The sequence below is a fragment of the Rhinocladiella mackenziei genome (assembly GCF_000835555.1).
Source record: "Rhinocladiella mackenziei CBS 650.93 unplaced genomic scaffold supercont1.2, whole genome shotgun sequence".
Lineage (NCBI taxonomy): Eukaryota > Fungi > Ascomycota > Eurotiomycetes > Chaetothyriales > Herpotrichiellaceae > Rhinocladiella > Rhinocladiella mackenziei.
In genome coordinates this window covers 3,093,367-3,121,225 of record NW_013550603.1, presented here as the reverse complement: position 1 = coordinate 3,121,225, position 27,859 = coordinate 3,093,367, and the positions used below count along the sequence as shown (strand labels likewise).

At 50.6% G+C, this 27,859-nt stretch overlaps 8 protein-coding genes across 8 annotated transcripts; 1 reads left to right on the top strand and 7 right to left on the bottom strand.

Moving 5' to 3' along the window:
• Positions 1 to 496: 496 nt before the first annotated feature.
• Z518_02895 (uncharacterized protein) lies at positions 497 to 2,482 on the top strand (the record flags this gene model as incomplete). The annotated part of the gene is made up of 1 exon (XM_013419921.1): positions 497 to 2,482. One exon carries the CDS (start codon positions 497 to 499, stop codon positions 2,480 to 2,482), a length of 1,986 nt encoding a protein of 661 aa, XP_013275375.1.
• Positions 2,483 to 3,696: 1,214 nt separating this feature from the next.
• Z518_02894 (uncharacterized protein) lies at positions 3,697 to 4,334 on the bottom strand (the record flags this gene model as incomplete). The annotated part of the gene is made up of 2 exons (XM_013419920.1): positions 3,697 to 3,996; positions 4,023 to 4,334. The coding sequence occupies 2 exons, from the start codon at positions 4,332 to 4,334 to the stop codon at positions 3,697 to 3,699; spliced, it is 612 nt and encodes a 203-aa protein (XP_013275374.1).
• Positions 4,335 to 5,905: 1,571 nt separating this feature from the next.
• On the bottom strand, positions 5,906 to 7,245 carry Z518_02893 (uncharacterized protein; the record flags this gene model as incomplete). Its single annotated transcript, XM_013419919.1, has 4 exons — positions 5,906 to 6,444; positions 6,518 to 6,706; positions 6,764 to 6,953; positions 7,141 to 7,245. The coding sequence occupies 4 exons, from the start codon at positions 7,243 to 7,245 to the stop codon at positions 5,906 to 5,908; spliced, it is 1,023 nt and encodes a 340-aa protein (XP_013275373.1).
• A 1,369-nt stretch (positions 7,246 to 8,614) lies between these two features.
• Positions 8,615 to 9,304, bottom strand: Z518_02892 (uncharacterized protein; the record flags this gene model as incomplete). The annotated part of the gene is made up of 1 exon (XM_013419918.1): positions 8,615 to 9,304. The coding sequence occupies one exon, from the start codon at positions 9,302 to 9,304 to the stop codon at positions 8,615 to 8,617; it is 690 nt and encodes a 229-aa protein (XP_013275372.1).
• Positions 9,305 to 10,092: 788 nt separating this feature from the next.
• Positions 10,093 to 11,283, bottom strand: Z518_02891 (acyl-CoA thioesterase II; the record flags this gene model as incomplete). The annotated part of the gene is made up of 2 exons (XM_013419917.1): positions 10,093 to 10,995; positions 11,077 to 11,283. 2 exons carry the CDS (start codon positions 11,281 to 11,283, stop codon positions 10,093 to 10,095), a joined length of 1,110 nt encoding a protein of 369 aa, XP_013275371.1.
• A 1,340-nt stretch (positions 11,284 to 12,623) lies between these two features.
• On the bottom strand, positions 12,624 to 14,447 carry Z518_02890 (uncharacterized protein; the record flags this gene model as incomplete). Its single annotated transcript, XM_013419916.1, has 3 exons — positions 12,624 to 14,118; positions 14,171 to 14,319; positions 14,406 to 14,447. 3 exons carry the CDS (start codon positions 14,445 to 14,447, stop codon positions 12,624 to 12,626), a joined length of 1,686 nt encoding a protein of 561 aa, XP_013275370.1.
• A 622-nt stretch (positions 14,448 to 15,069) lies between these two features.
• On the bottom strand, positions 15,070 to 16,923 carry Z518_02889 (uncharacterized protein; the record flags this gene model as incomplete). Its single annotated transcript, XM_013419915.1, has 1 exon — positions 15,070 to 16,923. One exon carries the CDS (start codon positions 16,921 to 16,923, stop codon positions 15,070 to 15,072), a length of 1,854 nt encoding a protein of 617 aa, XP_013275369.1.
• Positions 16,924 to 26,089: 9,166 nt separating this feature from the next.
• On the bottom strand, positions 26,090 to 27,303 carry Z518_02888 (uncharacterized protein; the record flags this gene model as incomplete). Its single annotated transcript, XM_013419914.1, has 2 exons — positions 26,090 to 26,428; positions 26,485 to 27,303. 2 exons carry the CDS (start codon positions 27,301 to 27,303, stop codon positions 26,090 to 26,092), a joined length of 1,158 nt encoding a protein of 385 aa, XP_013275368.1.
• Positions 27,304 to 27,859: the final 556 nt, after the last annotated feature.

Genomic DNA, 27,859 nt, shown 5'->3' with positions numbered 1-27,859 from the left:
TCAGCATACAACTAATAACAAGAGACACTTCCGTTTCAAGTTCACTTTGCTGCAGCCCTTCAACGGGAGCCGTCATGGGATGTCAAACTATGATCTAATTCTTTTTTTTTTTTTTTTTTCCTTCTTGAGAATATTCCTCTTTGGGCCCTTTCCATCTGCTTGCCAATCATTTGTGTAGCCACGATCTACAAGACAAGAAGACCAAAAGTAGGTATATAGTCTCTATTACCTGCCCAGAAACCACGGGCCCTTGCTTTCATCCTAGGCTGCTGATCCGGCTTACCCTGCCAGCCGTTTGCCTTTGGTGCTTCACGTGGTTAGAAGAGTTTTATCAACTCTGGTTTTTTTTTTTTTTTTTCCCCAACCTCACCCGACAATGGCTCGGAGCTTTCTCAGCTCGCTGAGATGACCAGTCTCTTAGAATTGTCCTCTCAGGGCTACTAGACATCTCCTCGCCACAGTCTGGACGCATCTCATTTTGTGGCCGATGTGCGCGATGGCGCAGGCTGGCAATGTCCGCGAAAACGGCCATGAAAATGACAACGCCTTGGCCATTGGCTGTGAACCCGACGACCTGGAATTGTCTATAGGACAGCCTTCTGCTCAATCACGCGTGCCTTTTAAACGGTCTGCCACCAGCCAGGAAACCATTCGTGCGACTGGGACTCCTCCCGTGGACATTCCTACAGTCGGCGAAAGTCCTGCCGTGGTACCAGATCCCTCCGATTCTTCCTCCTATATCGATCACTACATGCGACAACGGAACCCCTCTGTTAGCTTCAATAATGAGATCAAGTTGGATTCGGGACATCGTCAGAGCATGATGGAGCCATTGGAGAAGCCGTCCAAGGCTCGGGAACGAGGACGTTCGCTGTTGCAGGCAATGGCGGATGAAAAGAGATCGTCCCGAGCCCATAGTGAGTCAGAACGATCTCACTACGATCCTATCACTGGCCGTCACTTACCCCAATATTCCCAAAGTCCACCGAGGGAACAGCCACGCGTCGGCGAAGGTCGGTTTCCCCTCCTTCAGACCACAGTGGACGAAATGGCGCGAGAGTCTCAAACCAATTTACCTCAAGCCATGTCTCTGACCTCCGATTCCACGATGTCTCCCAACGAGGCAGTCCTCACCCCTCAAGACGATGACAGTTACCTCTTGTCTCCTACCGCCGCGTCTCCCACCACCCCTTTCGCCGGGCAGGCATTTTCCTACGAAGAACCTAAGAGCTTTCGACCCACAGCCTCACAGAGATGGAGAGAGGGCGAAACCACCGCATCCCCTCAAGATTTCTTCTCGCGCGCCGGGAGTCTTCGCAAGAGCATGCGTGATATTGCGGGGCGGGCGTCTCGTAGAGATACATCAGGCTCTACAAGATCCCCGAGGTCGGCGGCATCCTCATACCTGCGTGCATTTTCGATAAGCAGCGGAACAAATGGTGACGGAGCTGACACTGGTCCTCTTGCCTGTGACGCCGAGGGTCAGACCATCGGTGAAGATTATGTGCTGGGCAAACAGATTGGTTACGGCGGCTTCAGCATCATCAAGCAAGTAACACAACTTCAAGACGGCAAACAACGAACACTGGCCGTCAAGATCGTTCGCCGCCATATTGAAAACAAAACCGAGGCTGAGAATGAGCAAGTACAGGCCGAGTTCGAACATGAAGTCGAGTTGTGGCGCTTTCTCAATCACCCCAACATTCTCCCACTAGAAGCCGTGTACAAACTCGACGAAGCGACGTTCTGCTTTATCCCACTCAATGTCGGAGGGACCCTCTTTGACCTCGTCAGATCCAATCGCAAAGGTGTCGCGCAAGACATCGCAAAGAACTATGCCTATCAACTTGCCTCCGCTCTGCGCTACCTCCATCTCGATGCGCGCGTGGTACATCGTGATGTGAAACTTGAAAACTGCCTGATCGAACCGACTAGGGCCGGAGAGCCTGGCTTGCTCCGTCTCTGTGACTTTGGCATGGCAGAATGGCTTTCAACAGACAGCAGTTCCGATCCTCCGAGTCCAGACTACAACAGCTCTGACCGCCCCCCCCCAAAACCTATTGGACCCGCAGATACCTCGACATCTGCCTTCGCAGGCGGAAGCCTCGAGTATGCTGCTCCAGAGATCCTGCGAATCGCCGAACGAATGGACAAGGCCGCTCGAGCCGAGCGTCACATTATCTCTCCTGCTGTCGACGTCTGGGCATACGGTGTCTGCGTGTACAGCATGATAATAGGATCACGACCGTTCCAGAACTCATTCCAGCCACGCGTTGTCATGGCGATACTTGCAGGAGACTGGAACCGTGACTTATTGATGGAGAAAGGGGGGGACGATATCTATGAGCTTGTGAACGGGTGTCTTGAAATGGACGACTCGCTACGCTGGGATATCACTAGAGTTGTCCGCTGTACTTGGCTCGAAGACCTCGCGGGCGAGGAAGACAATTTGCAGCAAGGCGTGAATGGGTGGCGACTGTAATTGCGACAACAAGACTCGTGCTCGGTTTTTGGGACACACCAAGGCGTTGCTCTGAGCGTTTCATTCATCTTTTGCTCATGAATTGTCAAACTAATTTTTTTGTTTTTACCTTTTTTTGGCCCTGGGGGTGGGGGGGCAGGGTTTTGGGAAGATAATGAAGCGAGCGAGAACCAGAAGCGGGACAGAGCGGTAGCATAGGATTGATGGACTCTTCAACTTCACGACTCAGAACGAATCTTCTCACTCTTGTGTACTAGTACACACGAGACATGTACGGCAAGGCGTTGGTGGCTGGGACTCGAACTCCAATTAAGTGACCATTGAACGCATGATTGGGATTTTGCGGAGGAAACACGATCAGCAATGTTGTACTTAGGGAATTCCACCTTTGTTATTATGTCTCTCCCTTCTGCACGAGGAAACCTTGATATTACCTCCCTGACGAGTTTTGGCCAGTGATACCGTTTTATCTTCCCACCTAAGCTGAAACAGATATGGGGAGGGGAAATGAACGGTTCAAGTCATGAAGAAGTATCCTGATATTCTTTCTGATTACTCGATTTCATGTGCTCCTTCACATATGCATATGCAGCTGCTGTTGAATAATGATACAATGGGTCGCGCGTAATGCTCAAAAATCAAGGCGCAGTACACGAGTCTTAGCCAACCTTGCTGTCCGCTCATGTTCGTCCTTTCCTCTGAAGTCTTTTCTCGCCAATCTTACTCGCTCCCAGATGCGACAGGATCCATGTTTCTGGTAAAATTCATTTCTTCGTCACCTCCAAAGCAAAGCCACAGCCCTGCTGCACCAGAATCATCTTCATGTTGGTGTGATATTATGCTCATGTCATGTAATGGCTTGTTGCAGGCGCATGTACATTAATCTCTTCCCTTGGTCGCAGTCCCATTGCCTCGCCCTCCGGATTACCTCCTTGCTTGCTCCCTCCTGTATATGATGCGCCTCCCTCAGATGCAGATGCAGGTAAAAGAAAAACAGGTGCGCCTTACTGTATTCAGACATCGAATTGTTCCTGACTTCTTCATAGGTATCATTTTGTCTCTCAAGAATATCATCTCAAAGTAAGACAAATATCACGGTGGCCACGCAGAGTGAGAATGTATGCAGATGCAAACTCGTTGAAATCATGCTTCCAGCTGAGAACTCTGGATCGAAGGGACTCCCACCACCCGTGCCAGTGTCTGAACTTTGAGAGCTAGACGTCCTCGTTGATGATGACGCTGTCGCCGTGCTTGAAGTCGATGAGGAGGATGAGACAGACGAGCTGATCAAAGTGGTCGATGCAATGGACGAAGATACAGAGCTCGAGGACGATTCGGACGGACTGGCGCTGCTGCTGGCGGTTGTTTGGGACGCTGATTCGGTATTGCTTGCTGAAGTCGTCGATACGACAGCGGATGAAGTGGCGAGGGGGATCGAAGTCTCCGAAGTCTCCGTATCCATCGCCACGCTTGTGGATTCTGTCGAGGCGGCAGTGGATGTCGTTGCAGCCGCACTATTCGCGCTACATAGATAACTCACAACCTCGCCAGTGAACAATTTTCCGATCAAAGAATCGGCATCAGCTTGCTGACCGCGGCATGATCGCTGTATAAATGTTTCGGCTGCCTCTAAACTTGCTTCACAGTCGCTTGAGCAAGAACCGGTTCCGCCAATTCCCGGGAAGTCATTGATGTCGCAGTCGCTGACCGGCGTTTCGTATGCAATCGTACAGGACGTCGAGAAGCCAACGATGGCCTGGATATCCTGAAATGAGACGGTGGCGGTGGAAGTCTGAACAAGGGCATTCAACAGGAGCGCAACACCCCAGAAAATATGATTCCGTAGCTCCATCGAGGATTTGGTGTGCAAGAGTGTTGCGAGGACTAAATAAATGAAAGGGGGAAAAATGTCTGTCTCCGGGAAATGGTGGTTGCTCTAGGACAGAATGTTGATGAGCTTGGTAGCGATGAGTGAATTCACCGCAGTATTTGTTTTCCGAGTGCAGCAGAATTTCAATGACGGCTGCTTCATCGGAAACATCAACTTCCAGCGGTTCACCAGGACAAAGAACTGATGAGGATCAGATTAATTCGGTGTCGCAGAAGAGTAGCATGCCGCCCACATTCCGTTGATTTAAAGATTCTGCATATTCGCGCCTTTTGTCGAGAGGGAAAATCGCTGACGCCAGATCGCAGTGTTCAAGCCGTTCAAGGTGGCGACCTCCTTTTTCAGAGGATGACAGCGTTCGTCCTCTATGCAATGGTCGACCTCTCTACCAAGCGTCAAAAGAACCGCCACCTTTCAACGGTCGAAGACCCTCCGGTGGAGGGATAGTATGCTCAATTAGGGTCCGGTCGGTGAAAAGGAATCAACAGGGTCCTACGTCAGTGGTTGGTATCTCGACCAGGGGCGAAAGAGCAGAGCAATTACACATAGGATGATCTGGTAGAGGTTGACAACAGATTTCTGCCGATCGCAATCAAAGGTGCACAGCCTGGTGAGAAGTTGATCGTCAGGTGATTTTACCTCAGCGGATCCCGACCGTCGGTCTGAAACAAGACCGTGCACAGATGCGAGAGCAGTCGGTCGAGTAGTTATATCTACTGGTATCTGTGTGTGAGGTAAGATGCCCGCCTTTTTCAAACAGGTGGAACGTGCTGTCCTCGGGTCGGTCGGGGGGGGGCAGGCAGGTTGGTTTGGACGCCAGTCAGGAGAGGTGAGAGGCGGGAAGGAGGAGTTTTATTCGCTTGATGAGTTGATCCAGTGTTTTCCTGCGGTCAGCCTTTGTGTTTTCAATGAGAGGAAAGAATCAAGTGTCTTGCATGGGATGCTCGTAAGAAAGAGAAACAGGGGGGAGTGATTGTATGGTTCAAGGCTTAGTCTCTGTCGTTCAGGGACAGAGCAACAACCCCACAACAGCAGCTGAGCATCATCAGGAAGAACTTGTGAACGAGCTGCCGTGCTCCTGAAGAGTGCATCGCATTGCATTGCATCATCAGCACGGCGCTATTGTCCTGGGCGGTTGAGGCAAACCCGTTCTAACGAGTCGGGATGGAAGACGGGTGCGTATTCTGCGACAGTCGTCACCCTGCATCAGGGCCGTTAGCACGAGGCTATGCGAAGAATGAAGCAGAGAATGTATGATCGATGGATAAGTAGGCAGAAATGATTGGTTGAGCGAAGACTGTCAGGGGTCGAAACTGGGAACCTCTCAGCTCCGGGCTTGTTCCGAGCGGGACTAGCAGACAAACAGAAGAAATGCATGACGGCGGCTGCTTCACCAACCAATGGTTATTCATCCAAGATGCCTTATGATGCCTTCGTGATTTGATGTGTGCTCAAGCATACCAGATTATGTGATTTCGGTACCTAGCTATCTGTGAGGCCAAATAACATCAACCAGGCGTTCACTCTCCTTTCAACTATGGGATGAGCACTGCTCGAAATCTGACCTTGCCACTGACCATCTTCTCCAGTGCCTCGTTGGCCTTGTCAAGCGGGAATTTCTCAATCATCACATTGACGTTGTGTGTCTGCGCAAAGGCGACGGTTTCTTCGCTGTCCAGAGCGTGGCCGCTGGGCCATGCCACAATGCTCAATCCTTTGGCGATCATTGATGCAGTGTTGACCTCCACGGGGGCTGATGCTGCCAGAATGAGCAACTTGCCCAATGGAGCCAACCCCTGAAGCAATGGAGGAATGAGTTCCTGGTTGGGCGCCGTGAGAAGAATGCAAGACGCTCCTCCTAGCTTCTGGAGCTGTTCTCCGATGTCGCCCTTGGAGGCATCAATATATTCGTGTGCGCCCAGTTGCATGGCAAAGTCCTTCTTGGCCGAGCTTGACGAGATGGCCACAGTTCTGTATCCCATCTTGCTTGTGAACTGCAATGCGAGATGGCCGAGTCCTCCTAAACCCTGGATCGCAACGGTCGAACCGGCAGATATCTTTTGATTTCGCAAAGCTATAGAAGAGAAGCCCAGTCAACCTCATCATTCGGACCAGTCGAGAGCTTTGTCGGTTCCTTTGCGACTTACAATTGAAAACAGTGACCCCGGCGCAGAGCAAAGAGCAGTATGCAGCTGGATCGGCGTCGGGAGGGATGGAAACCGCTGCTTCTGTCCTGAGAGTCACATACTCGGCATAACCTCCATCCCTCATCACGCCATTTATAGTCTCGTTGTCACACATCTGGAACATCCCGCGTTGACATTGTTTGCAGGTGCCTGAGGAGCAAAGGTGTCAGAAAATCAGGTTGTGGGCCTCCATGCATTATTTCTTACCATCGTGGCCGCCATGCCATGGTGCGCCTACTCGATCTCCTACCTTCCAGCGCTTTTCCGTGTCTGGCACGGCAACCACTTCTCCAATGACTTCATGTCCCGGGGTGATGGGGAATGAATTGCCAAACAAACCATGCTGAACAACATGGTCGCTGTGGCAGACTCCGCAAGCAAGAACCTTGACCAAGACCTGTCATGGACACCGTTAACACTGCATCGACGAATGAGAAACTCAAAAAGCTTTATGTGACCACTGCGTAGACCCAGGATCTGCTACATCGAGACTCCTCGGCGCAAATCGCCAGGAGGCAGAGCATCTGATGTCGGGGTGGCCTCAAGGTCCAGAAATGAACATGGATAAGAAACATTTGACATACCTCGCCAGGTTGGGGCAACTCGAGCTTGACATGCTTGAAGACAAGTGGTTGGCCTTTGGCTTCGAACACGGCCTTCTTGAACTCGCTGGGTAGGTTTTGTGCCATGGTCATTGACTGGGTTTACTGTAGATACGAGAATTGCTCGAAATTGTCCTGCGCGGTATTTGTCCGGTCGTTTGTAGGGCTTGGAATCGAATTGGATTTGGTCAGTGGCCCAAAGAGGGAGGCAGGCTTTATATAGGCAGTGGCCGGAGGGTCAAATGTTGGCTGCGAAGGGTCGATGATGGCAAACTAGCAAGACTTCGCTTTTCATATCCAGCTCCTCAATCTGGACTTGTTCCACGTTTCCTCTCGTCACCTGCATCTTCCTGAACGGGCTTTTTTACTTCCCTTGCCTCTACCTGGACGTTGGCGCAATGGGGGGTGCGGCCTACGGTCTCTGACCGCACATAATCCCTCGCTACTGAATCCATCCCTGTGGGTAGCCAGGATACCCCGATGAATAATAGAGATATCCTAGGCTGATCTAGGTAAATCCGGGTAGAGTCAAATCTAGCTAGCCATTAATGGCTATTCTGTATATCCGGCTTAGGCTTCGGAATAGGGTGGCCGGGGTTCCCGAACATGACAAAATGGTCCTAGAGGTTTTCGGCAACACGACGGCAAAAAGCCTTCAGGGCAATGATTCCAGCATCTCCGTTTGAGGTCTTTCTAATGGACTGATCTTTCCAAACTCAAGAAAAATACTGTCGCACTAAGGCATCCACCTGTACGCATTGCTCATGGAGATACGTGGACTTAACCGGTGACAGACGGGCATTGCAAAAGAAATGATTAGTACAAAGCTTCTCTGAGGAACTCCGATGCTCCATTTGGAGCTGCTAATGTTTCTACATGGACGCCGACTCAGAATCACCTCTCGCTCTTCATGCCAGAAACCACATGTAACCACTGCCATGGACCATCATCTCCTTCACAATCGTTGGCCTGAAAGAGCTTCTGCCGACGTCCAAGCAAGATCGGGGTCTTCATACGGTGGAATTTGCAGTCTGATTCGGCCCCCTTCCCAAACAGGGTTGCTATGTTCGGTTCGCCACGAAAGGATACGCTGAATCAGCACGAGGAGTAGTGAGATGGGAAAATAGACGCTACCAAAGAACCCGCCTCAGCATCGGCCACGATGCAAAGTGATTGACCGGAAGAACCTTTACCTTGGGTCCTGGTTGGAAGAACATCGGTTGCCAGGCTCCATTTGATGGATCCGAAAGCATCAAAACAGATAGCAGGGGAAAAACACTCTGGAATGCATACACCAACCATTGCCGGGTCTCGAGGCGATCCAGGACTGTCCTCCCGCGGAACGGTGTTGGCACTCGCTGATAAATGCACCCTCGAGAGGAGCTCCCTGCCTATTTCCAAGGGTCGACAGCGACTGATGCACCTAGGAAAGACTCTGACGAAAGGGATTGCCGATTCACGACTTGGATTGCGGTTCTCTGACCATACAGAAGAGATCACACACGTCTCCGCCTTCTTCACAGACCATCTTGCGGGCAAGTTGAAAGCCCATCTTCTCATAGATTGCGATGTTCGGTCTCTCTTTGGAACTCTCCAGGTAACATTTTCGGCCTTCCTCATCGGCCATTTTGGTGACAATCTCGAAAAGCTGCCGGCCAATTCCCTTGCCTTGGATGCCTGGTCTGACAGTGACAATGTTGCAGAAGTAGTAGCCATTGGGATCAGTCCAAATCTCGGATTGAGCGTTGGCCTGCTCACGCTTCCAGATCCAATACCGTTTAGTGTTGAGACCTCCGTGGCCCTGGTACTTGACAAGATTCCAACCTTGTTTGAGCCAGAGGATGTAGCCGTCGAGCCATTCACTCCAGGTCTCCTTCTCATTGACGTTTCTCGGCTTCATCCACATGCTGACTCCCAATACCTTCCCGTCTTTGTCATCTGCATCCTTCGCCACGAAAAACAGTGCATTGCGCATGCCCCATTCACATTTGGCTTTCAGACTGTCGAAATTCCGCTGCTTGTTGAATTTGCCTAGCCGAGTGTCGAAAGCCCACAGATGATATGGGTCGTCTGCAAATGCCAGCTGGATGCATTCCACCGCAGATGCTATGTCGGCCGATGTGATGGGAGTGATTTCGATCCTCATGTTTGTTTCTATTCTCAATTCTTCTTTCTCCGATAAGATGGAGGAGAATAGCCGAGCGAATCGCTGAAGGATGGATTATGTTAACAAGCCCTCTTCGTACTCTGTCAAGGTCGATGTCTCATTCTCCATTGAACAAACGATCTTAAATAGAGTAACCCAGGTTCGGTATCGATGATATGAGGGTAGCACTGACAGGAAACTGGGCCCAGTCCGGAGAAGAGCGGCCGAGAGGAACTTCCATCCGATGACCAAAATTTGTCATTTAAATTGGCAAGACTTGACGCACGTCAGTTGGGAAGGGTTCCCGTCTGACGGAGCGTCTTTTCTTGATTCGTGACCGTCGAGACAGCTCTTCTATACAACTTCACCGGCTCAATCGTTTTCCTCGTCATCCGGTCGTCACTGCTCGCCCTCTTGCATTTGGTCTCGTTCCACATGTCTGATGAGGTTGCGGCCATGACACTTTAATAATAGAACGTCCAATCGTTCGCTTCTGGCCATGAGCGCCGCAAGGTAAACAACCAAGCGCGGTCTTTGCTACTGACCGACGGCCTGAATTTCAAGCTTCGACGACTTCACTAGCGTGATGATCATGGGAAGATTTCAGGACAGGCTTTGACATAAGAGCGCTCATTCATCTATAGAGTAAAAATCCCTCTGACTATTCAACTACCGGTCTCAGATATCGAGAGCGGTGGTCGCTTGCTTTATATACAGCATGATCTTAGAATTCCAGCTGACTGTCTTTGCCCTGTGATGAACAATTCATACGGTCCCCTCGACTGGCACTAAAGCTTGCTTCCTCCCTTCTCTGATCTTGACCGTTCGTAATGCTTGACGTGTCCAGAAGGGTCACGGGGAAACCGGATCATCCCATCTTGGATCGTGGTTCCAATTACTCGGCCAGTGTCATAGTCCCAGAGAATACTATTATGACAAGCTCGATTATCACCACTGTTGCTGGTCCAGGCTTCTTGAACAAACCATTTTGATTCACCATCCCCATCAACCATGCGCAGATGATCTGCTAGGCCATGGAAGACGACTGTATGTGACAGCGAAGCCATCGTCGTTACGACGCGCTCGTATCCCAGGGCGCGTGGGATGAGGAAGAGAGAGTTCTTGTCAGAAGCATAGAGGTGGGCGGCGGCGTGGAGATTCAAGTCGGTGGCCGCTTGCTTCCTCTCCGATGGCTCGTCGTCCTGGACGAGGCGATAAAAGAGCAACTGTCGATATCGCGAAGCCCCTTGACCCTCCTTGCCACCTCCTGGCTCGATTTTTCCATTATATTTGGTCATGTCCACTTTCCTCGTTTCCACGCCAGGAAAGGCAGCAGCGGTACGGTTCCAGGCGTCGGCCTCTTCTTCTTCCCACCACAAAGCATCTGCTCCGGGCGCTTCGGGATGATTTTCAGGATTTAACCCTCCTAGGACACTCGCATAGGTCGACTTAAGGTGGTCCTTGGAAACATTTTGATGCTCGAACCCAACCCATTTCTTGCTGGCCAGCTCCGACCGCTTGAATGAAATCGTCGCCACAAAACAAGGCGACGTACCTCTTGCTGCCGCTTCAGATTCTTGGAAGACATCGACGCTTCTGAGACAGTAAATCCCACCATCCCGAAGTTTGCGGACGCGGTAGCTGAACGGCGTGTCGATCGCCCCTGGCAGGATGAAGTAACCTGTCATTTGCTAAACAGGAGGACCAAAACAGTTAGAATATCATCCTTTACGGCCTCCTGTCAACCGGGTTCTGCTAAATGACTGACATACATGAACAACAAAGCCTTGATCCACAGTCTTACTGGCTGCATACATGGCCTGAGCATAGACATGTCCACCGAAGGCTCTGATGTGCGGAGCCGGAGGCCAGGCAGGCGTCAAAGATTCAAAGGTGTTGTCACCAATCTGCTTGAGCGCCATCAGATGCCTGAAGGAAAGCGGCTTCTTGCCCTTGAGCACTTGGAATTTCGGAGTCATTGCTGTTGCAACGATCCTGACTGGCTGGCTGACGGTAAGGTGGGAGAAGGGGGAGCAAAGCTGCTTATCGTGAACGACTAGAAAAGGCAATGCTTCCACTCATAGGGCGCGTGGGTGTCATATTCATGTTACCTGGCCTACCGTCCCATTCACCCCGCGAATTGTTTCGAATAATTGTGGACAAGGTGAGATGTGTCAAACGTCGGGAGGAGTCACGACCGGAATGAACCTCGGTGGTTGGAGGTCAGCATCGGGATTCCCATCCGAAGTCACGTGGACAATCCTCTGTGGGCAGCCACCAGCAACAACGCTTTGGTGACATTATTGAGATGCTGTTATCGACAACAATGATAATTGACTGACTTGGATCCTTCAAACTTCCATTCTCATACTATCACAACCTGCCAGCGGAAGACGCTATTGACATCCTTTCAACCCCAGACCCTCACCTTTGCTACACAAATGTCTTCAGAGCAAGCCTCCTCCGACCCTCAGCCTTTGATACTCGGACGCCACGTCCAGGTAAGAGGAACCTACCATGCCGGATTTTCAATGGGCTCTGACAATCTATTACAGTACGTCCAAGGTGCAGTGCTGTTGGCCCTTGGCTATGAATCAGGAGAGTCGGCCGGATCCTCGTTCGGTTCACGAGATGCATGACGCCAAATCCTCAACTTCAAACGGGCCAGCGCAGTCGACGATTTCGGCACGGTGGAGAAAGTAGCGGGCTAGGTCACGGGCTGTGAAGGTATGGTAGAGGAGGAATAGCAAAGGATGTCGAAGACGAGCGGGACCGGGTGAATGTGAATACCAAGGAACCTAGCATTGTTGGGTTCCTGGTCTGGTTTTGGGTCGATGAGGCTGAAAGGGATCGTCTTCACATGTGAAAGTATGCTCGTCTGTCAAGAGCAAAATTTGTTGTTGACTGCATGAACGGTATCTGGAGGTAGTTCGTCTGGGGAGAGCAACTATAGGCCCAAACCCTAGGCCTGGTCATCGTCGTCGCACCATTTGATAGGCATTTGTATCGTGTCGGTAGGTTAAGGAAACTCGCTGGTCTTGTCAGGTAGAAGCGTGAGAATGGAGTCCAAGTTTGGGCGCTGTTCTGATCTACCAGTACATGTCCGGCCGAGAGAGTTATGCTGCGGTAAGTCATGCGTTTTTATGTTGGGGCCATTGAATCCCGCTGCACCTTTTTTTCCCCTCTTGTTTCAGTCTTTGGTCGTTCGAATATGATTATTCCCTCTTCTCTCTGTCGTAAATAGTGAGATATGCGCCTTCATGTTCATAACCACACCGGCCAATATATGGATCTTCGTTTCCTCATTTCAGGCCATTCATCATCTCTTTCTCTCCCCGCTGCACTCGGCTTCAATTGACGATTCACAGAACTTGGTAATTCCGTTGCTGTATAACCCTGAGTTTGGCCTCGACTTGGGTAATGGCACCTCGCCCTTTGCCCCCTTCTCCACAATGACACTGTCCTCGAGATCCTCACCCTCATACCCATGATCTCTCATTTTCACATCGTCATCATCCCCGGAATCAATCCCGTCCCTGCCTTGATGTAGATCTACTGATGCCCAATCCCTAGCTAGGTTTCCTTCAATATCAGCATCCGGATATTGATATCTGCCATACCGATCTCGTTCTCGTTCATTCCCTTTGATCTCTTCGGCATCATAGTCCGGTTTCTCCCAGCCGTCATCCACCTTAGCGAAACTGATACTGTGGTCTTTCCCCAAGAATGTCGGCCCATTGCTCGCACGGTACCAGCCTTGGTCAATCCAGGCCGTGATACACTCTTTCGCTTGCTCTCCTAAGGTGTAGAATCCGGGGTTGTCTCGCGGGATAAACATGGATATATGCGCAGTGGTTTCGTCCACTGCCTTGTCATTGATAGCTTTCACCCATCTGAACCCATTTCCTTTACCGTCCCTAACTTCTTTGCTGTCTTTGCTCACATGGACGGGCAGGTTGCAGAATGTCCGCTCCTTTCCTGCCACACTGGCGGTGATCCCGTACCCTTCTCGCGCGCCTTTGCCCAAATTCGTGTAGAGATTCGCACAACCCGCACCATGATCTTTGCACATCTCTTCAATGCTTTCGATCCGCTGGCGAAGGTACTCCGGCCTGAACAGTTCGTTCACGAATAGAAGGTGGTCGCTTGCCCATTGCAATCCGGCGCTGATTTTCTCACGCTGTGAATAGAGAGCAGCTGCGCCGCCAGCGACAACTGCACCTGCCGCGCCTGCAAACATTGCATACTTACCCCAGGACTGCCACTTCGGAGTAGCGGCGGCATCTGCGGTTGCAGAAGTGGGAGCCGGGAGGGCTCCAATTGCCTTTGAGCTAGCTGATGCCGACGCAACGTTGGGTTCCGACTTTGAGCCCCATCCAAACAGCGAGGCGACGTCGTTGTATGTGCTGTAAGCGTTGGAGAAGACCTTATGTCCTCCTTCAAGGCCATAAGCGACCATACCCGGTGCAAGGCCGAGGAATGGAGTGTCAAAGGCTAAGATACCTTGGACATGAGGGAACATGAAGTTGTTTGACTCCGAAGTGTCGTGATCGTGCGATCGAGTCGGATGAGACGTGGATGTCGTCGAATTTGGGGTCGTAGTGGAGTGGAAGGTGGGTCTCTCGGGATATTTTCTTGAGGATGTGGGATGAATAGGTTGCTCGCTCGCAAGGAGGAGATATGTTTCCACTGCGACTATCCCGCCCATCGAGTGCCCGATTAGTATTACATGGACCGAAGGATCAACTGTGGGAGACGGTGTGGAGCGCGCGACTTCCAAGTCAATGACTTTGTTCTGAAGCCTGGTAGGGCCGCTGGCATCAGCCATAGTTGTATATTGCATCCGGCGAGTTGGCCCGTACGTACCATTCTCGAAAGCGTGTCACACAATCTTTCAATTCTCCGCGAGTTTCGAATTTGGGATAAGTCACAGCCACGACGTCGATGTCTGGGAGAGCATGGCTCACAAGGGCACGGAGATGTTCGGGAAAGGTGCCGAATGTGTTATCGCCACCCTGAGAAGAAGAAGATCATAATGAGCATGAGCGGCAAGATGAGGCATGGAAACGAGCGCAATCAAGTTTGAGATGAGGGAGAGTACCTGGAAGCCATGAATGAACACAAGAAGTAGTGTCTTGCGCATCCTTACGGAATGAGGATTGAGATAGATGCTGCATCGTCCGCAACAGAGGTCATGTATTGTTCACCATTATTGTCATGCACGCTGCAAAAGCTGAACAAGTCCGACTCCATTCGGCGACTCTCTGCAATTCACTTTCAAATGATCTGGGGAGCCGGTCTTCCGGCGACTTGGTGTCGAAAAACTTGGCCTTGGCAAATTACTGTCACGTGGAAGAGCGGCTGACATAATCAACTCCGTTCCATTCAGAGCACCAGGACAATGATAACTTGGTTCAGCAACAAGAGACCACCAATGGATGTTGATCGAGAAAACGAGTTGGTTTTGGTAAATGCTCTCTTTCTCTTATCAAGAGCTGGATAGTAGCCTGTCGACCATTCTATGCTAGATCTTCTAATTCCTGTACATATTCTTGTTTCCGTTTCATACAAGCACCCAACTCCTTGTAAGTTACCATATTGCTTTTTATCCCAGCGCCGTAAAATGCCCGTCGGTAATCCGAATATTCCCATCTCAGGAAAAAGGTAGTGTCCACCGCGCTATGCATGAGCGAAGTAGAACCCACCAGCTATACAAATAAAAAAAAGAGAAATTTTAGTTTTATACAATGTTCTTTTGTTGTGTTTCAAGATTGATATTGTTGATGAACAACAGGGGTGGAAGCGTTGCTATGTTGCCACCCATCAGCTTGCATGAACGGCAGAGGCCCGGCACGACGCTCGGTAGTAGCTTTGCTTAAAGGTTGGTAGTGAATTTGATCGGATGGGACGTTTCTGACGGGGATTTGCAAAGCCGCTGATGGAGGCGGAATCAACAGCGTATTGACATGTCGAACCGGTCGGTACGGAGAAGCGCGATGCGTCAAGAAGTACGAGGGTGAGAGACCAGGAAGCGTGGGAGTGGCGCCGCTGAAACCGTTGGAAGGCGAGGTGTGTGCCGAAGGGTAATTGGTGATTGGCCTGATGCCGTCTCCCAAACTCGGAATAGGATTTTGGAATAGATTCTGAACAGAGGATATAGGAGTGATGGGTTGGCTGTACCCGGCAGTGGTGTTGGGATAGATACTCGACATTGCTCGACTCACCGGCACTGCTAGAGGGGCAAGTTGATCGGATAGATGGCCAGAGGACGTCGGTATTCTCGGGGCATCTAGCCTGGGGACATTCAGTGGTGTGGAAGAAATTCCAGAATCTGATATATGGTTGGTCGTGGTGGGAGACGTTCTCAGGCTGTTATTTGTATAGGGAAGCAAGGTGAGACCACCACCTTGTCCCGCAACGGGAACTGAATATTGCTGTCTTTTTGCAGGCGGTTGTTCAGCAGAGAAATCGAGGCTTCGTTTCCTTTCTTGTTGGTGGGCCGCTGACCCATGCAGCTGCCTCAGGGGTGAATTCGGAAGCTGGGATGCGGCAGACGATGGGTGTGGCAGTGTTGGGTAATGGCCGTTCAAAGCGTTTGAGGCTGCAAAAGGACTGACACTGTGATGAGTGGATGGTGGTGAGGGCAGCTTAGGAGGGAAACTCTGGGAGGTTGGCGTTACAGGGGTAGTTCCCTTGCTTTCATCTGGGAAGGGCAACTGAGAAGCCTTGTCGTAGAACGCGCCAAACTTTCCTAATTTGGCCTTCCACTCACTCCACTCTGCAGCCGATGCATAGAGGTCATACCTCATATTGCTGAGAAATTCCACCTCCATAATGTGAATTTCGGTGACAGATATACCAGAGACCTCTGCCCAAGTCTTGTTTGTGTAGGTGTTGTCATCCAAGAATTTGTTTCCCAGCATCAGAGCAATTGTTAACAATCGGAATTCACTGCCGCGTTTGCCACTAACAGTGGGATTGAATCGTTTGAGCCGGTAGATAAACATCAACGCCAGTAGAATTACGTGTTTCCCCACTTGTGTGGTGCTGATGATTGTCGTCACCCATTTCCGGAATCCAATTGTTGGGATGGCATCTGGAAGCAACCCTCTGTTTGCAGGTCTATCCAACGGCAAATCTTCTGCGTATTGTAGAGTATCTGCAGTTTCAAACCAGAATAGACAGGTGATTTCAGCAGCAAATTCCGCCAAACTCCCCTTGCTTTTGTTTACCGATTCTGGAATTTGGAGGTGTGCAGCAATCGCATTGACATTGGCCTGATCGGGTGCTCTCCTGTTGTCGTAAAGGCTCGAGCCATTCGAGGGGGGAATTAGCGTATAGGAATTGCCATTGAGAGCTGTTGACGATGCTGGGTTTTGTTGAGAAGTGTCCCTCCCATCTTGAAACGTGTTTCGGTCCTGCTGAAAGCCCTTAGCAGGGAAGCCAGCATAGCCATTGCCCAACACTACTCCAGGCATGGTCTTTGATCCCGGAGGGGTAGGCAAGCCGCCGGCGAAACAATTGTTGATGTTATTCCACCTCTTCAACCCATGTGCAGTGGAGTCTTGGTGAGAGTCCAGGCTCCCAACAGGACGATGAATGGCAGATATGGACAACATGAGCGGGAAATGGATTTCGTAGGTGGGATCGAGGCAATTTTATGGAGTCAGTTGCTGTAAATTGGTGGTGCTCATGGGTGCGACATAGATGGCCCGACGAATATGACGAGGCTTTGAACAGACCTCACTGCAAGGAGGTAGTGAGGATGAATGGCTGTCTCCGACGACAAAGGGCATGGCAACACTAGAGAAACAAAGAACACTCAATAAGTGAGGAACATATTTGATGTTTTGGAGCCTTTGTCTGAATTAGGGTGCGGAATGAAGGCAGTATTGAAAGGGTGGACCCCGTATGTTTTGCAAGGTGCAGCAGACCTTCACCACAACGCCCTTCAGACAGTGACTGTGCGAGCACCCTGGACCAAAGCAGGTAAGTTGAGGAGCAACTGGGGCAATCAAAAAATGACAAGAATGAGTGAACGAGTGAGTGAACGGGGAAACCCAGTCAGCCGAACATCGGCAGGTAGAGTTTGTGGCGGAACTGAGCAGTTGGACCAACGATGGCTGATCTTGTATTTCATTCAAGAGTTGTAATGATACTCACACACGGCCTTGTCTTGGATGGAAGGCCGTTCCTGACTGGGCCCTTGATGTCAGGGCCCCAGGTGACGAGCCCGGCGCAACAGGAGACGACACAAGGAGCAGGGGAAGCAAGTTCAGAAGAAACAGGCAAGCCGCAGAAAGGGAGCTACGATTAGGAATGCTGGGTACACGCGGCCGAACCAATAAAAGGCAAGGGGCGCAGATGGAGCGACAGGACAACGCGCGCAATGATTGCCAGAGTGGACTAAGACGGGCTCCCGGAGGACAAGTGATGGGATGTTTGAAAAAAAGAGAGGATTGCTAGGATGATGGATGGCGGAAGCAAAAAGAGCGATTTGGAGGGGGGCTGTGGGTTAGGTGACGGCGACAAGGTCAGGTTAGTGAATGATGAGCGAGCAATATGCTGTCATGCGAGAATCGATGGAAGAGGAGCACCGAGCGACGGCATTTTTAGCTCGGCATCGTATCAAAAAAATCATGTTTAGTCTTTTGGGCTGTGTGTACGGAGTAAAGTACAAAGGACGGGTAATGAATGGACGAAGTTGGGGCCTCGGACTTGAGGGTTCGGTAGCGAGCTAAGAGGGAAGGGGGGAAGCCTTGGGAGCCGTCATGTATCCGTATTTGACTATCTCAATTGACTTGGGTCCATGATGCTCGGAGGGAAGTGAGAAACTTTGAAGAGGGCCTTGTCAGGGATGGGGGGAACAAGTGGAGAGAAGGGCTGTGTGGTCTTTCGCCTTCGCATTCGCGTTCGCGGTCATGATCTTTCGCCTCCACTGTTTGGACACCGGACGGACCCCTTGAGGTTCTGGTCGTATGGAGAGGCGAGGGAGGACTGGATTAGCAATGATACTAGTCCCCAGGTTGCTACGGCAGGTGGCCAGGTTCAAGCTGCGTTGCTGGTTGCTCGGAGGTTGAAAAAGCAAAGGGGGCGGAAAAAAAAAAGCGAAAACTGGGCGTGTGCAGCAAACCAGGCAGAGCACCAACGGGGACTAACGCGGGTCACACAGAGTGTGAGAGGGAAACAGAGATGGCGACGGGACGGAACTAGACCGGGGGGAACACTCCGCTCGTAGAACTCGTCCTGCGGTGGAAGAAAGGGGGGCATTCTTTTCAATTTCCTTCAAGGTATGTTGTGAGACTTTGGGCTGAAGTGCAGCGTGCTCTGTGCCGAGCGCAGTGAGCACTGATCGGGAAACCGCCAGTGACCGCAGCGCTAAGGTGTGAAGGGTGACTTGAGCAACGCACGGCCTGGCCTGGACGGGATGGCTATTCAGCTACGAGCAAAGTGTCAGTGATAGTCACTCGGCGGGAATAACTTGGAGCCTGATTGCAAGGAGGTCGCCTGGCTTCGCAAGACAAAATGCCACCGGGCCATTGGCTGCAGATGCACCTTGGACCATGACCTTGCTAGTGCTGTGTGGATGGCGGCTGGCGGATGAGATGACAACCTGCCGGAGAGGGAAGGCCTCGAGACCCCCAAGACTCATCCCATGATCCGAGTCTTCTGAAGTCTGAGGTTTCTCGCTAGCCAAATCTATGACCGTTTGGGTAGTGGCGTCGGCCGAGGACCATGGTTTGTCAACGTATTGGAAGACGAGGAAAAAGGAGGATCAGGATCAGCCGTCCATCCAACCTTTCAAAGAGCTAAAGCAAGCGCGCGATGGGATGTCAGGTGCCGGTTGGGGGGGTTCACCGTTGTTGGCCTAAGGAGCAGGAAAACTGCAAATGAATTGGAGACAAAAGCGCCCACGCCAGGAAGCAGCGAGAGCTGCATCACTAATCGTGGGAGATGTGCAGCCCAGACAGCGTAAGACTGTGTGGACGGTAGATACAGCCACGCATGCGGAACTAGATTCTGCTAGTTGGGCGGTGGGCACAGCGCTGAGCATAGATGGGCACCAAAATTCCTGCTACAGTGCGTCTCGCAATATTGGGGCACACGGAGTTATTGATGTTCCCGCCAGTAGCAGCGAGGGAGTCCCGCCGAAAAGCAGTGACCGTCCAGTAGACGCCAGCTGATCCAAAGCACCAGAGCCCCGAGTACACGCCTCCCCAAGTCACCCACTAAGTTCCAAATACTGGGCAAGAGAGACACATTCAAATTCCAAAGTTTGGTGAGTGGAGCCCGAGGGCCTTCAGAGAAATCAGCAGGCCGTAATTAGTGACCATATAGGCCTCATCTGTGGCTGGACAACACAAAAATTCCTTCGGCGGTTTGATCGTTCTCACATGACGAGTGGATCTAGTCTTGACAAGTTTCGAAAGAGTTCGAAGTTAATAGAACAAGCGAAAGTTGAACCCTCGCAAGGAATTGCTATGCCACTGATTTGTAGAAACCGGATCAGCAATCACGCACCAGGCTTGAGTGATGGAGCCGAGACTCCAGCATGCGAAGCGTTTGAACAAAGTCACTCGTCATTTCTCAGTATTCGCCGAGCGGGAGATGGTAACATGATCAGCAATCGCTATTGCATAATTGGGTTACAAGATGGGATGGAGAGGCGCAGAGGGCGTCACAACATCGGGAAGAATTGAGAAAAAGGAAAATGATGCTAGATGGTCGGTCACAAAGGAGCAGTAGTCATCATCACAAACTTGAAAAGCTGACGAATGAATGGTCAAGCAGTGAACCGTGGAGCCGGGAAGCAAAAACAAAAATTCTCGTCGAAGGAAAACGACGATGCACGGAGTCACCCAAATGATACCTCGTACAGGACTCCGTATCCAGGCCAAACTCCCATCTCTAGTCTTTTGCGTTGAAATCATTGATGCGTTCTACAGTCCCCTTTGTAGTCTGACCATTGCATCGCACGCAGGGATCGGTCCACAGACCTGGCAAGACTAAATTACAAGGTCCGATAGATCCTCGGAACGAGCAAACGGATCGTGATCGAGATCCCACTTGACGTGGTTTTTTCGTCAGGAATGGAGTAGGAATACGGAGCAGGTCTTGTTACAATCATCACCCCTTGCACTTCCGGAATTCCAACAAGGCAGCGAAGCGAGGCCTAGGGGGGACTGAATGATGAATATTGGGCCAGGCGCAACAAAGTAAAAGAAAGCGAGCCGGTACGAGTACACTTTTTTGTAGATGCCGCACGTCGGCATGCAGCATGGCAGGCGACAGCAATTCTAATTGTTACAACTTTGTAATTTTGTGGGACTTGATACTTGGGGAAAAAAAGAAAAAAGACAGTTCAGTTATATCCAGAGCTGAGAGCAAGATGGTGGCGCGTTGAATTCTCTCATTCTTGGTCCAGGCCTGGCCTGTGGTAGTGTGAGATCAGTTACAAGAGCCACTCAGGAGTCAGAACCGGTCAAAGGAAAAGTCAGGATCAACGACAAGTCTCTTGAAATTAACCCCGATGACAGCGCCTCGGAGAGTCAATCCCACATCGAATCGGACAAAGCCAGCCGAAAGTCAGTTGGGGGGCCCTTTCCTGTCCCATCAGGAAACGGAGAAGAATAATCTTGTCGGGATAGTTTGGGCCGCTGGGCTGGGTCGGTGAGTCCCAGGCTCTCAGGAGTTTGCATGTACTTCTCATCTGTCGGCTGGAAGAAACAAAGTCTCAGACACTGTTGGGTCTTCCGGTGAGTACCAGCATCCTGGGTGTCCGGTCGAATTCAGACCAGGATTCAGCAACGCCGGCATGCCAGGTCTGTTTCGCATTTTGGCCATGCATTGATGCATTGCGCAAATCGCTTTGCAAGTTGCAACAAATGACCAAGGTACCGGTTGCAACTCACGCTTGTTGGTCCAAAGGCTAATGACAGGGCTATTGGACCAGGACGGGGGCGAATGAAACTTACTAGCAAAATGTCTGCAGAGTTCAGGTTCGATCGCCAACCAACAGCCACGGTCAAATGTCTCCATAAGATGGGCTTGGCTTAAAATCGCACTCCGTGATGCCACTGACCCCTCGAATCGGCGAGCACTAAACTGGGAAATCATCAATTCATTCATGACAGGAAGCCATCGGAAATAATGGAGGCATGGCAAAACGACTCCACGATTGATGGTGGCTTGCGTGCACATTATTCTGACGGATCCTTGGGGTCCTTTGCATCGTTAGACACAACGTCTGTTCTCCACGGGCTGAGCACAAAAAAGGCACTGGCAGCATCCCCCATGCTAAGCAGGCTTGGTCAGGTGAGATCATTCAGCATTTCTCTGAACGAGAACTGAAGTCACAGCCTACGCCAGCCCGTTCGCCTTTTGCTTCCTCTGTTTTTCAACTATGAAGCTGGTAGTCCACGGTCTGATTTGTGTTAGCTTTTCTTATTGCCAGCATCGCAGGAGTAACTCGGTCTCCAGTGCTGCGGACCATTCTAGGTAGTATATTACGCTGCCGAAGACACTAGCATCCCAGACGGCGGCTAGACTTCTGCACCCAAGATTCATCGTTCTAGTTGCTATCAATTATGGAGTCCGGGAAGCAGTCAAACTGCGCCAGTCAAAAGGGGGTCAGAAAAGGTAAGGGGGTGAGAGATCAAGTCGGCGCAGGCGGCTGGCCTGGCCCCCCGACCAACCCCAATAATAATTCATCTGCCAAACTGCGGGACGGCCTTGTCAGTGCCAGTGCGCCAGTGTGCCACCGCTTTTCATCACTGTTCTGCACCATACCCACTTGGTGGAAGTCGTCGCCACCATCATCTTCGTTCATCCCTACTACTCAGACAAATATTGCAACGTCATCTTCCATCACATACAGCACATTTTGATTTGCTCGCCATCCCTGTTTGGTCGATCGCCTGACACGCGAAAACGTTGTTCGTTGTCGCGCGTCTTTTTGGCTCGACAGGCTGCGGGCTGGTTCTTATTCATCTTTCAAATCCCATTTGGCTCCGGGGCCTGCTGGAACATGTTTTGAGAGTCAAATGGCCGATGGATCCCGGGCTAGATCTTCACGATTCAATACTTTTCAATGACAAAGCCTCTACTCCGTATGCATTGGTCAAACCCTTCGCTCTATCCACCTCGGTCCACCTCCAATTATGCTCCTACCCGCCACGATAATCTCGGCAGCCTGATACGATTCCTCCCCCAAGTCGCCTCATGTTTTTTGCCCGAATATCACGCCTTGCCGTCAGATTCCGCCCGTCACAAAATTCGCAAAAAAAGCTACGGCTGCACGGTGTTCCTGATCTCTTTCGGAAACCGCCCATCTGCAAAGACTTGCTCCACTGCAGTCCTTGCTGCTCACCCATTTTTGCGGACGATATTTGGAAATACGCCCTGTGCCTCCATTCCTTGCCTCCGTTCAACATACATCCAAGCCGAGTCTCCCATGTCTGACCTAAGTCCAAGGCAACCTACCTGCCTAGCCGGTCAACCAAAGCTAGGATCCCCGACCTGGTTGTAAACATGATTGTCGTGTTCTACGCCTTCTGTCGTCGAAAATAAACCTTCTCAACAGGTTGAGACCTCGCTTCGGGATGTCGGTCAACATCTCATGACCATTATTGGCCACGTCATCACCCTGAAAGATTTCGGTCCTGAAATATCAAATAGTTTCACAATCCTCAAGTCTCTCCCTCAGTCAGAAGGCCGAGGCGGCGCGCACAATTGCAATCGAGGCCTGGTGTTTCTCCCTCCCTATTGGCCCAGGGAAACTTCGACCAACCGCATGGATATTCCAACCCTCCAAATCGATTTAGGAGACGGACTTATCGTGTACGACCCCGTCTACAGTACATGTTGTCTTACTTGCATCCCCGTGCTATCTCCCTTCTGCATATTGCAGGATGTTCCGTCCCATTGTGGAAGCCGAAAACAGAGTACTCTGCGTCGTGATGGAGGCTGACGTGGAGGACCTGACAACTAAGGCAAAGGCATTGTGGAAAGTAACCTAACAAACGGGAAACACTTTGTCGAAACCTACAAATCAGACCCTGGTCCCCTACACCTCCCATGAACGGGCTCCAGCTTCAGGTAATGTTGAATAACTATTAACGACTCCAGTTTTCTAGTGCGCTCTTATAATTACCCGATGGTTACACGGTATCCTGAGCACGCTTAACCTTGACCAAAATACCATCGACTTCCCGGAGCACCGACAAACCCCCTTACGCACTGTTATTGTGGTTCATCGGGAATGGATATCTTGGCGACAATGGCCCTCTCCCTCTCTTTTCGGCAGACTCTTTTTACTTTCTGGAGATGAAAGATGGAGAGACCCTCCTCGGTAATCAGATCGTCAAATGACGGAGCTCTCCGTGAGCCAGTCATCAATTTGATTCACGTCAAATGACCCCTTCGAGGTCGGGCTCCTTCTGCTTCCATGACCTTAAATTGAAGTCACTGCAAGTCTCAGTCTAACTCAATCAAGCTCGATATCCCCTCTGCTGATTTGGTGTGTAGATACTCTGTTCCTTGCACCTAAAATTGCACGAGACTCGAGGAACTTTGAGGTGCAACTTGATATTTGCCACTGAAAACAGAACGACAGGGCATTAAAATCAAACTACTTGTTGGGCCTAATTCTCGTGTCGAGTGTCTTTTGCATCAATTTCGACACGGAAACCTTCACCACCTGCCGCGAATTTCTAGCCCAGACCACTTTCAACAGGTAAGCCTTTGCATGGTCACCTGTCTTCCAATCGAGATTCGGGTGGGACAACCTCATCGTTCAAGCCGTCCTCAATCTCTTTTTTTCTTCCGAGGAACAGAACCTACTGCGTGGACTGCTCCTGTTATGGAGTAAATTCAAACGAATGTACCTGCCAGGGTATGCCGATACATCGTGAACAGGTGAAAACTCCGTGAGTAGTTGCATCCCGTCAATATCAACGCAGGTCACTTTGCTCGAGGCTCAAGCACCCTTCGGAAACTCGGATCAACAACTGGTTTGTGGCAACGGCATCTCCACCGAATTGGTTGTTGATAGAATTCGCCGCTCGCGATATCATTTATTCTCAGTCTTGGCTAGGGTGACTTGACTACATTGAATCGCCGTGCTTCGCTAGTGGGAATTCAAGAGCTTTTCCAGTTCCTGCCGAATCCGATGGTCCTTCACCAATTGTCATTAGACATTCGGATACAAGCACTACGGTAGGGGACATCTAGCAAAATCCTCTTACAAAGTTCTCTTCAGGATTTTCAAGGAATGGTTCAGCCTACCCGTTCCGCTTTCTTTGGCCATCTTACTGGTCACCGAGAGAATTTCCCTTACAATAGATGGAAGAATGTCTGATGGCGAACGCTTTCGCCTCCCATACCTTCTCACTCTACCTCGTTATCACGGACCAGTGACAATTCAACTCGCCTAGTTTGAAGAAGCCACCCCGACAATCCAACCACCGCAACATGGCCGAAATCTCATCCCTATCACAGGTGTCAAGTCCTATGGCCTACGTCATTCCCATTTGTCCCTTGTTACAATGCAACTGGGACACCGAATGGCCCATACCGAATGCTGGCCGGCCTTTCATGAGCAGTATTTGTCCAAAATGAGGATGTGATGGTGGATCTTCATCTCTAACCTTCGAGATGAACGAGGAAGTAGTAGTGCCAGAACTCGATCACGAAACTTGAAGGACCGATCTTCGTGAATCTAGTATATACTAGAGCATGGAGCATGGAACTGGTGCTCGCTATGGAGACAGCCCCGACACACAAGACACGTCTCTTCTGTGTTCCAACTGCAAAGGCTCGTAAGGAACTTGATGGAGCAGAAGCTGAACGTCGTTTGGTTCTCTCCGCTGAAAGAGAGACCACGTCAAGGTCAGGATGCTAGACCTTTAGCAAGTCGAGCAACTGACCTGCTAGTTCCGTTCACACCATTGGAGCTGTAAGTGATGCTGATGCATCGAAACCTGAGTCTCTTGTGTCCCAAGTTTGGCTCTGCCACAGCCAGTACTGTACGGTAAATCTCTCTATTCCAGAAACTTGGTAATTCCCTCTGCTGTTTCCAATCGAGAGTGAAGAACCTACTTAGCTCTCTTTCCTCTGGAATACTCATCCGCTATGACCCTTGAGTCGAACGTGTCGATTGATGATCTGAGAAAGCCTTCGGTTCGGCCACACCGGTTCTCCTCGAGTACGCGACCACGAGAAGTGTCAGTCCCTGATCACACTTACGATGGATTTGGTGTCCTACATTCGTAGTGCTCGTGTTGCGCGAGAGATGATCCTTTTCCCACTCGTCCTTTTTGATAGCTACTCCTTTGACCGGCATTATTGGAAAGGACCTTGTCAAACGTTTATGGTGGTATACCGAAGTACAATCTATATGATATGGTCGAGTTCACCGACAGCTATTTGCCCTCTTCGGATGCCATTTTTGGGCATGAATACTGGCAGGGATACATCCCATGATTATCCTCCCTTTTTCGTGCGTTCATTTATCCTATGCTGGGCCTATAATATCGCTCTTGCCATGGCCATCTTTAAATGCCAACAATCCAAGTCCAGCCTATATAGCGATCACGTCTTCAGAACCGCCAGTCACTTTGGCTCTTGATAATAATACAACTCGTCAGCCACTCTTAGGTTCTGCTGATAAATTCCCTTCCCCAATTTTCGTCTCTGTAAATCATCCACAGACCATAATATGCAAATGCTGCTCAACTTGTGGATGAATGACGAAAAGGCTCCCACCATCATATCTGTCCGAATCTATTAATAAGTATAATCCCCTTCACGGTTCCTCGGGCCAGAGTACTGAGAGTCATAGTCCTCATAATTCCCCAATTGTCGTCGAATATCTCCGTAGCTCTGCCGGCCTTCGATAAGGTTGCCATAACCAGAGAGGCGATCCCGACTCGGGGGGCGGAAGTGTGCCGGAGCTTGAGGCTGGTAGTCCATGCTGCTGGCGTCATACATGCTTTCTCTTCCACCTCCGTACATGCTGGTTCGGTAATCTTCGCTCGGCTCGAGCAAGGCTTCTTGGACATCCCAGTGTCCCTGTTTGGTGCCAACGCTGAATTCGAGATCTTCTTTAGTTATGCTGTCCCAATACTGAAGATGTGTCAGTGTTTTGATCGACGGGGATGAGGAGATCAGCATCAACTCACCTTGTACACCATCATGACACCCAATAAATTGCAGACGGTGGCAAGGAATAATCCGTCAAGATAATGGTTCACCCCTTCGCAGATTTTCCTCCCGAAGAGGTACAGAATGACTTGGCCAATGATGAAGAAAAATGCTCCGAATGCAAGATCTCCCAACGGCCATCGGTCTTGTAGAGTGTTGACCACCAAAATGACTTGCATGACTAAGTAAACCGCCAGACAGATAGCGTTGATGACGTACAATACGATGAAAAGTCCCGTCGTGTTGGTTGGTGACAGACCTGCCCATCCTTTGAATGTAAGGAGACTGACCGCGAAACTGATGACGAACATGGCCAGGCTACCAAGTCGCAGAAGCCAGACCGAAAGTGTAGTTCCATCTTCATACAATTGAAACCCAACGAATCCATTGATCAGAAGACTCGTGCACAGTGCATTTGCAAAGCCATTTTGTACGGCGACGAACCATGGGTAGGCGCTTTGATTGGTTGCCTGTATCACCCCAGCATCCAGCACCAGGCTAACGATGGTTAACAGACTGTAGACGTAGAAGAATGTTAAGATTTCCTTTCGGCCGACGGCGGTGAATTTCGAGCGGACGTGGAAGATCATAATGGCAGTCATCCCCAAGGCGGCGATATGGGCGAAATCTGTTGCGGCCTGGAAGATGATGGTGTTTGCCAACTCGACGGATCGTGCACTGCATGCTGGCAATAAGACAGGGTTGTGTATCGATGTGAATTCGGTAGGAGAGCCTAGTAGATAACACAAAGGAAGGGCGGACTGCTCGCAGATGGAGTCGAAGGAACCGAAGCCCATCTTGGGCGATGTGCCCTGAAAAGGGAATGATCGGAGAGGATCAGGGGAGATTGATGCTGGTGAGGATGTAGTTGAGAACGTCGTCCACAGAAAATGCCCTTTGCAGGGCTTCACCCGAGGAGGTGAGAGCGAAAACTTTGCAAGGGAAAATTTGTAGGTGCGGTACAAAGGTTGTCGAACGATTGATGTTTCTTGCTGGGTAAAGAGAGACGGGTGGAGAGAGGAAGGGCGGAGAAAGGGTCTATCGTATGAGTTGTCGCAAAGTGAAGATGGAGGCGACGAAACGAGTGGTGGTGGTGTTGGAGGGCAACGAACGAGGCTTTCTGACTGTCGGGAAACAAACAGATGGAATCTGTCTGGGTTCGCTCCCATCTTCCCAAAGCAAGGCGCAGCCAAATATGGTCATTCCAAGTTGGGTTTAGTCTGGTCCTGGTTGCCCTGTGCCCCTGAAATAGAAACGATATCAGATCTCCGTAAATAATTGTCTATAGTACACATAGGCACACAGGAGACGGTTGATGCCTTTTTTTCAAACGATCCGCTCATTGACCTACAT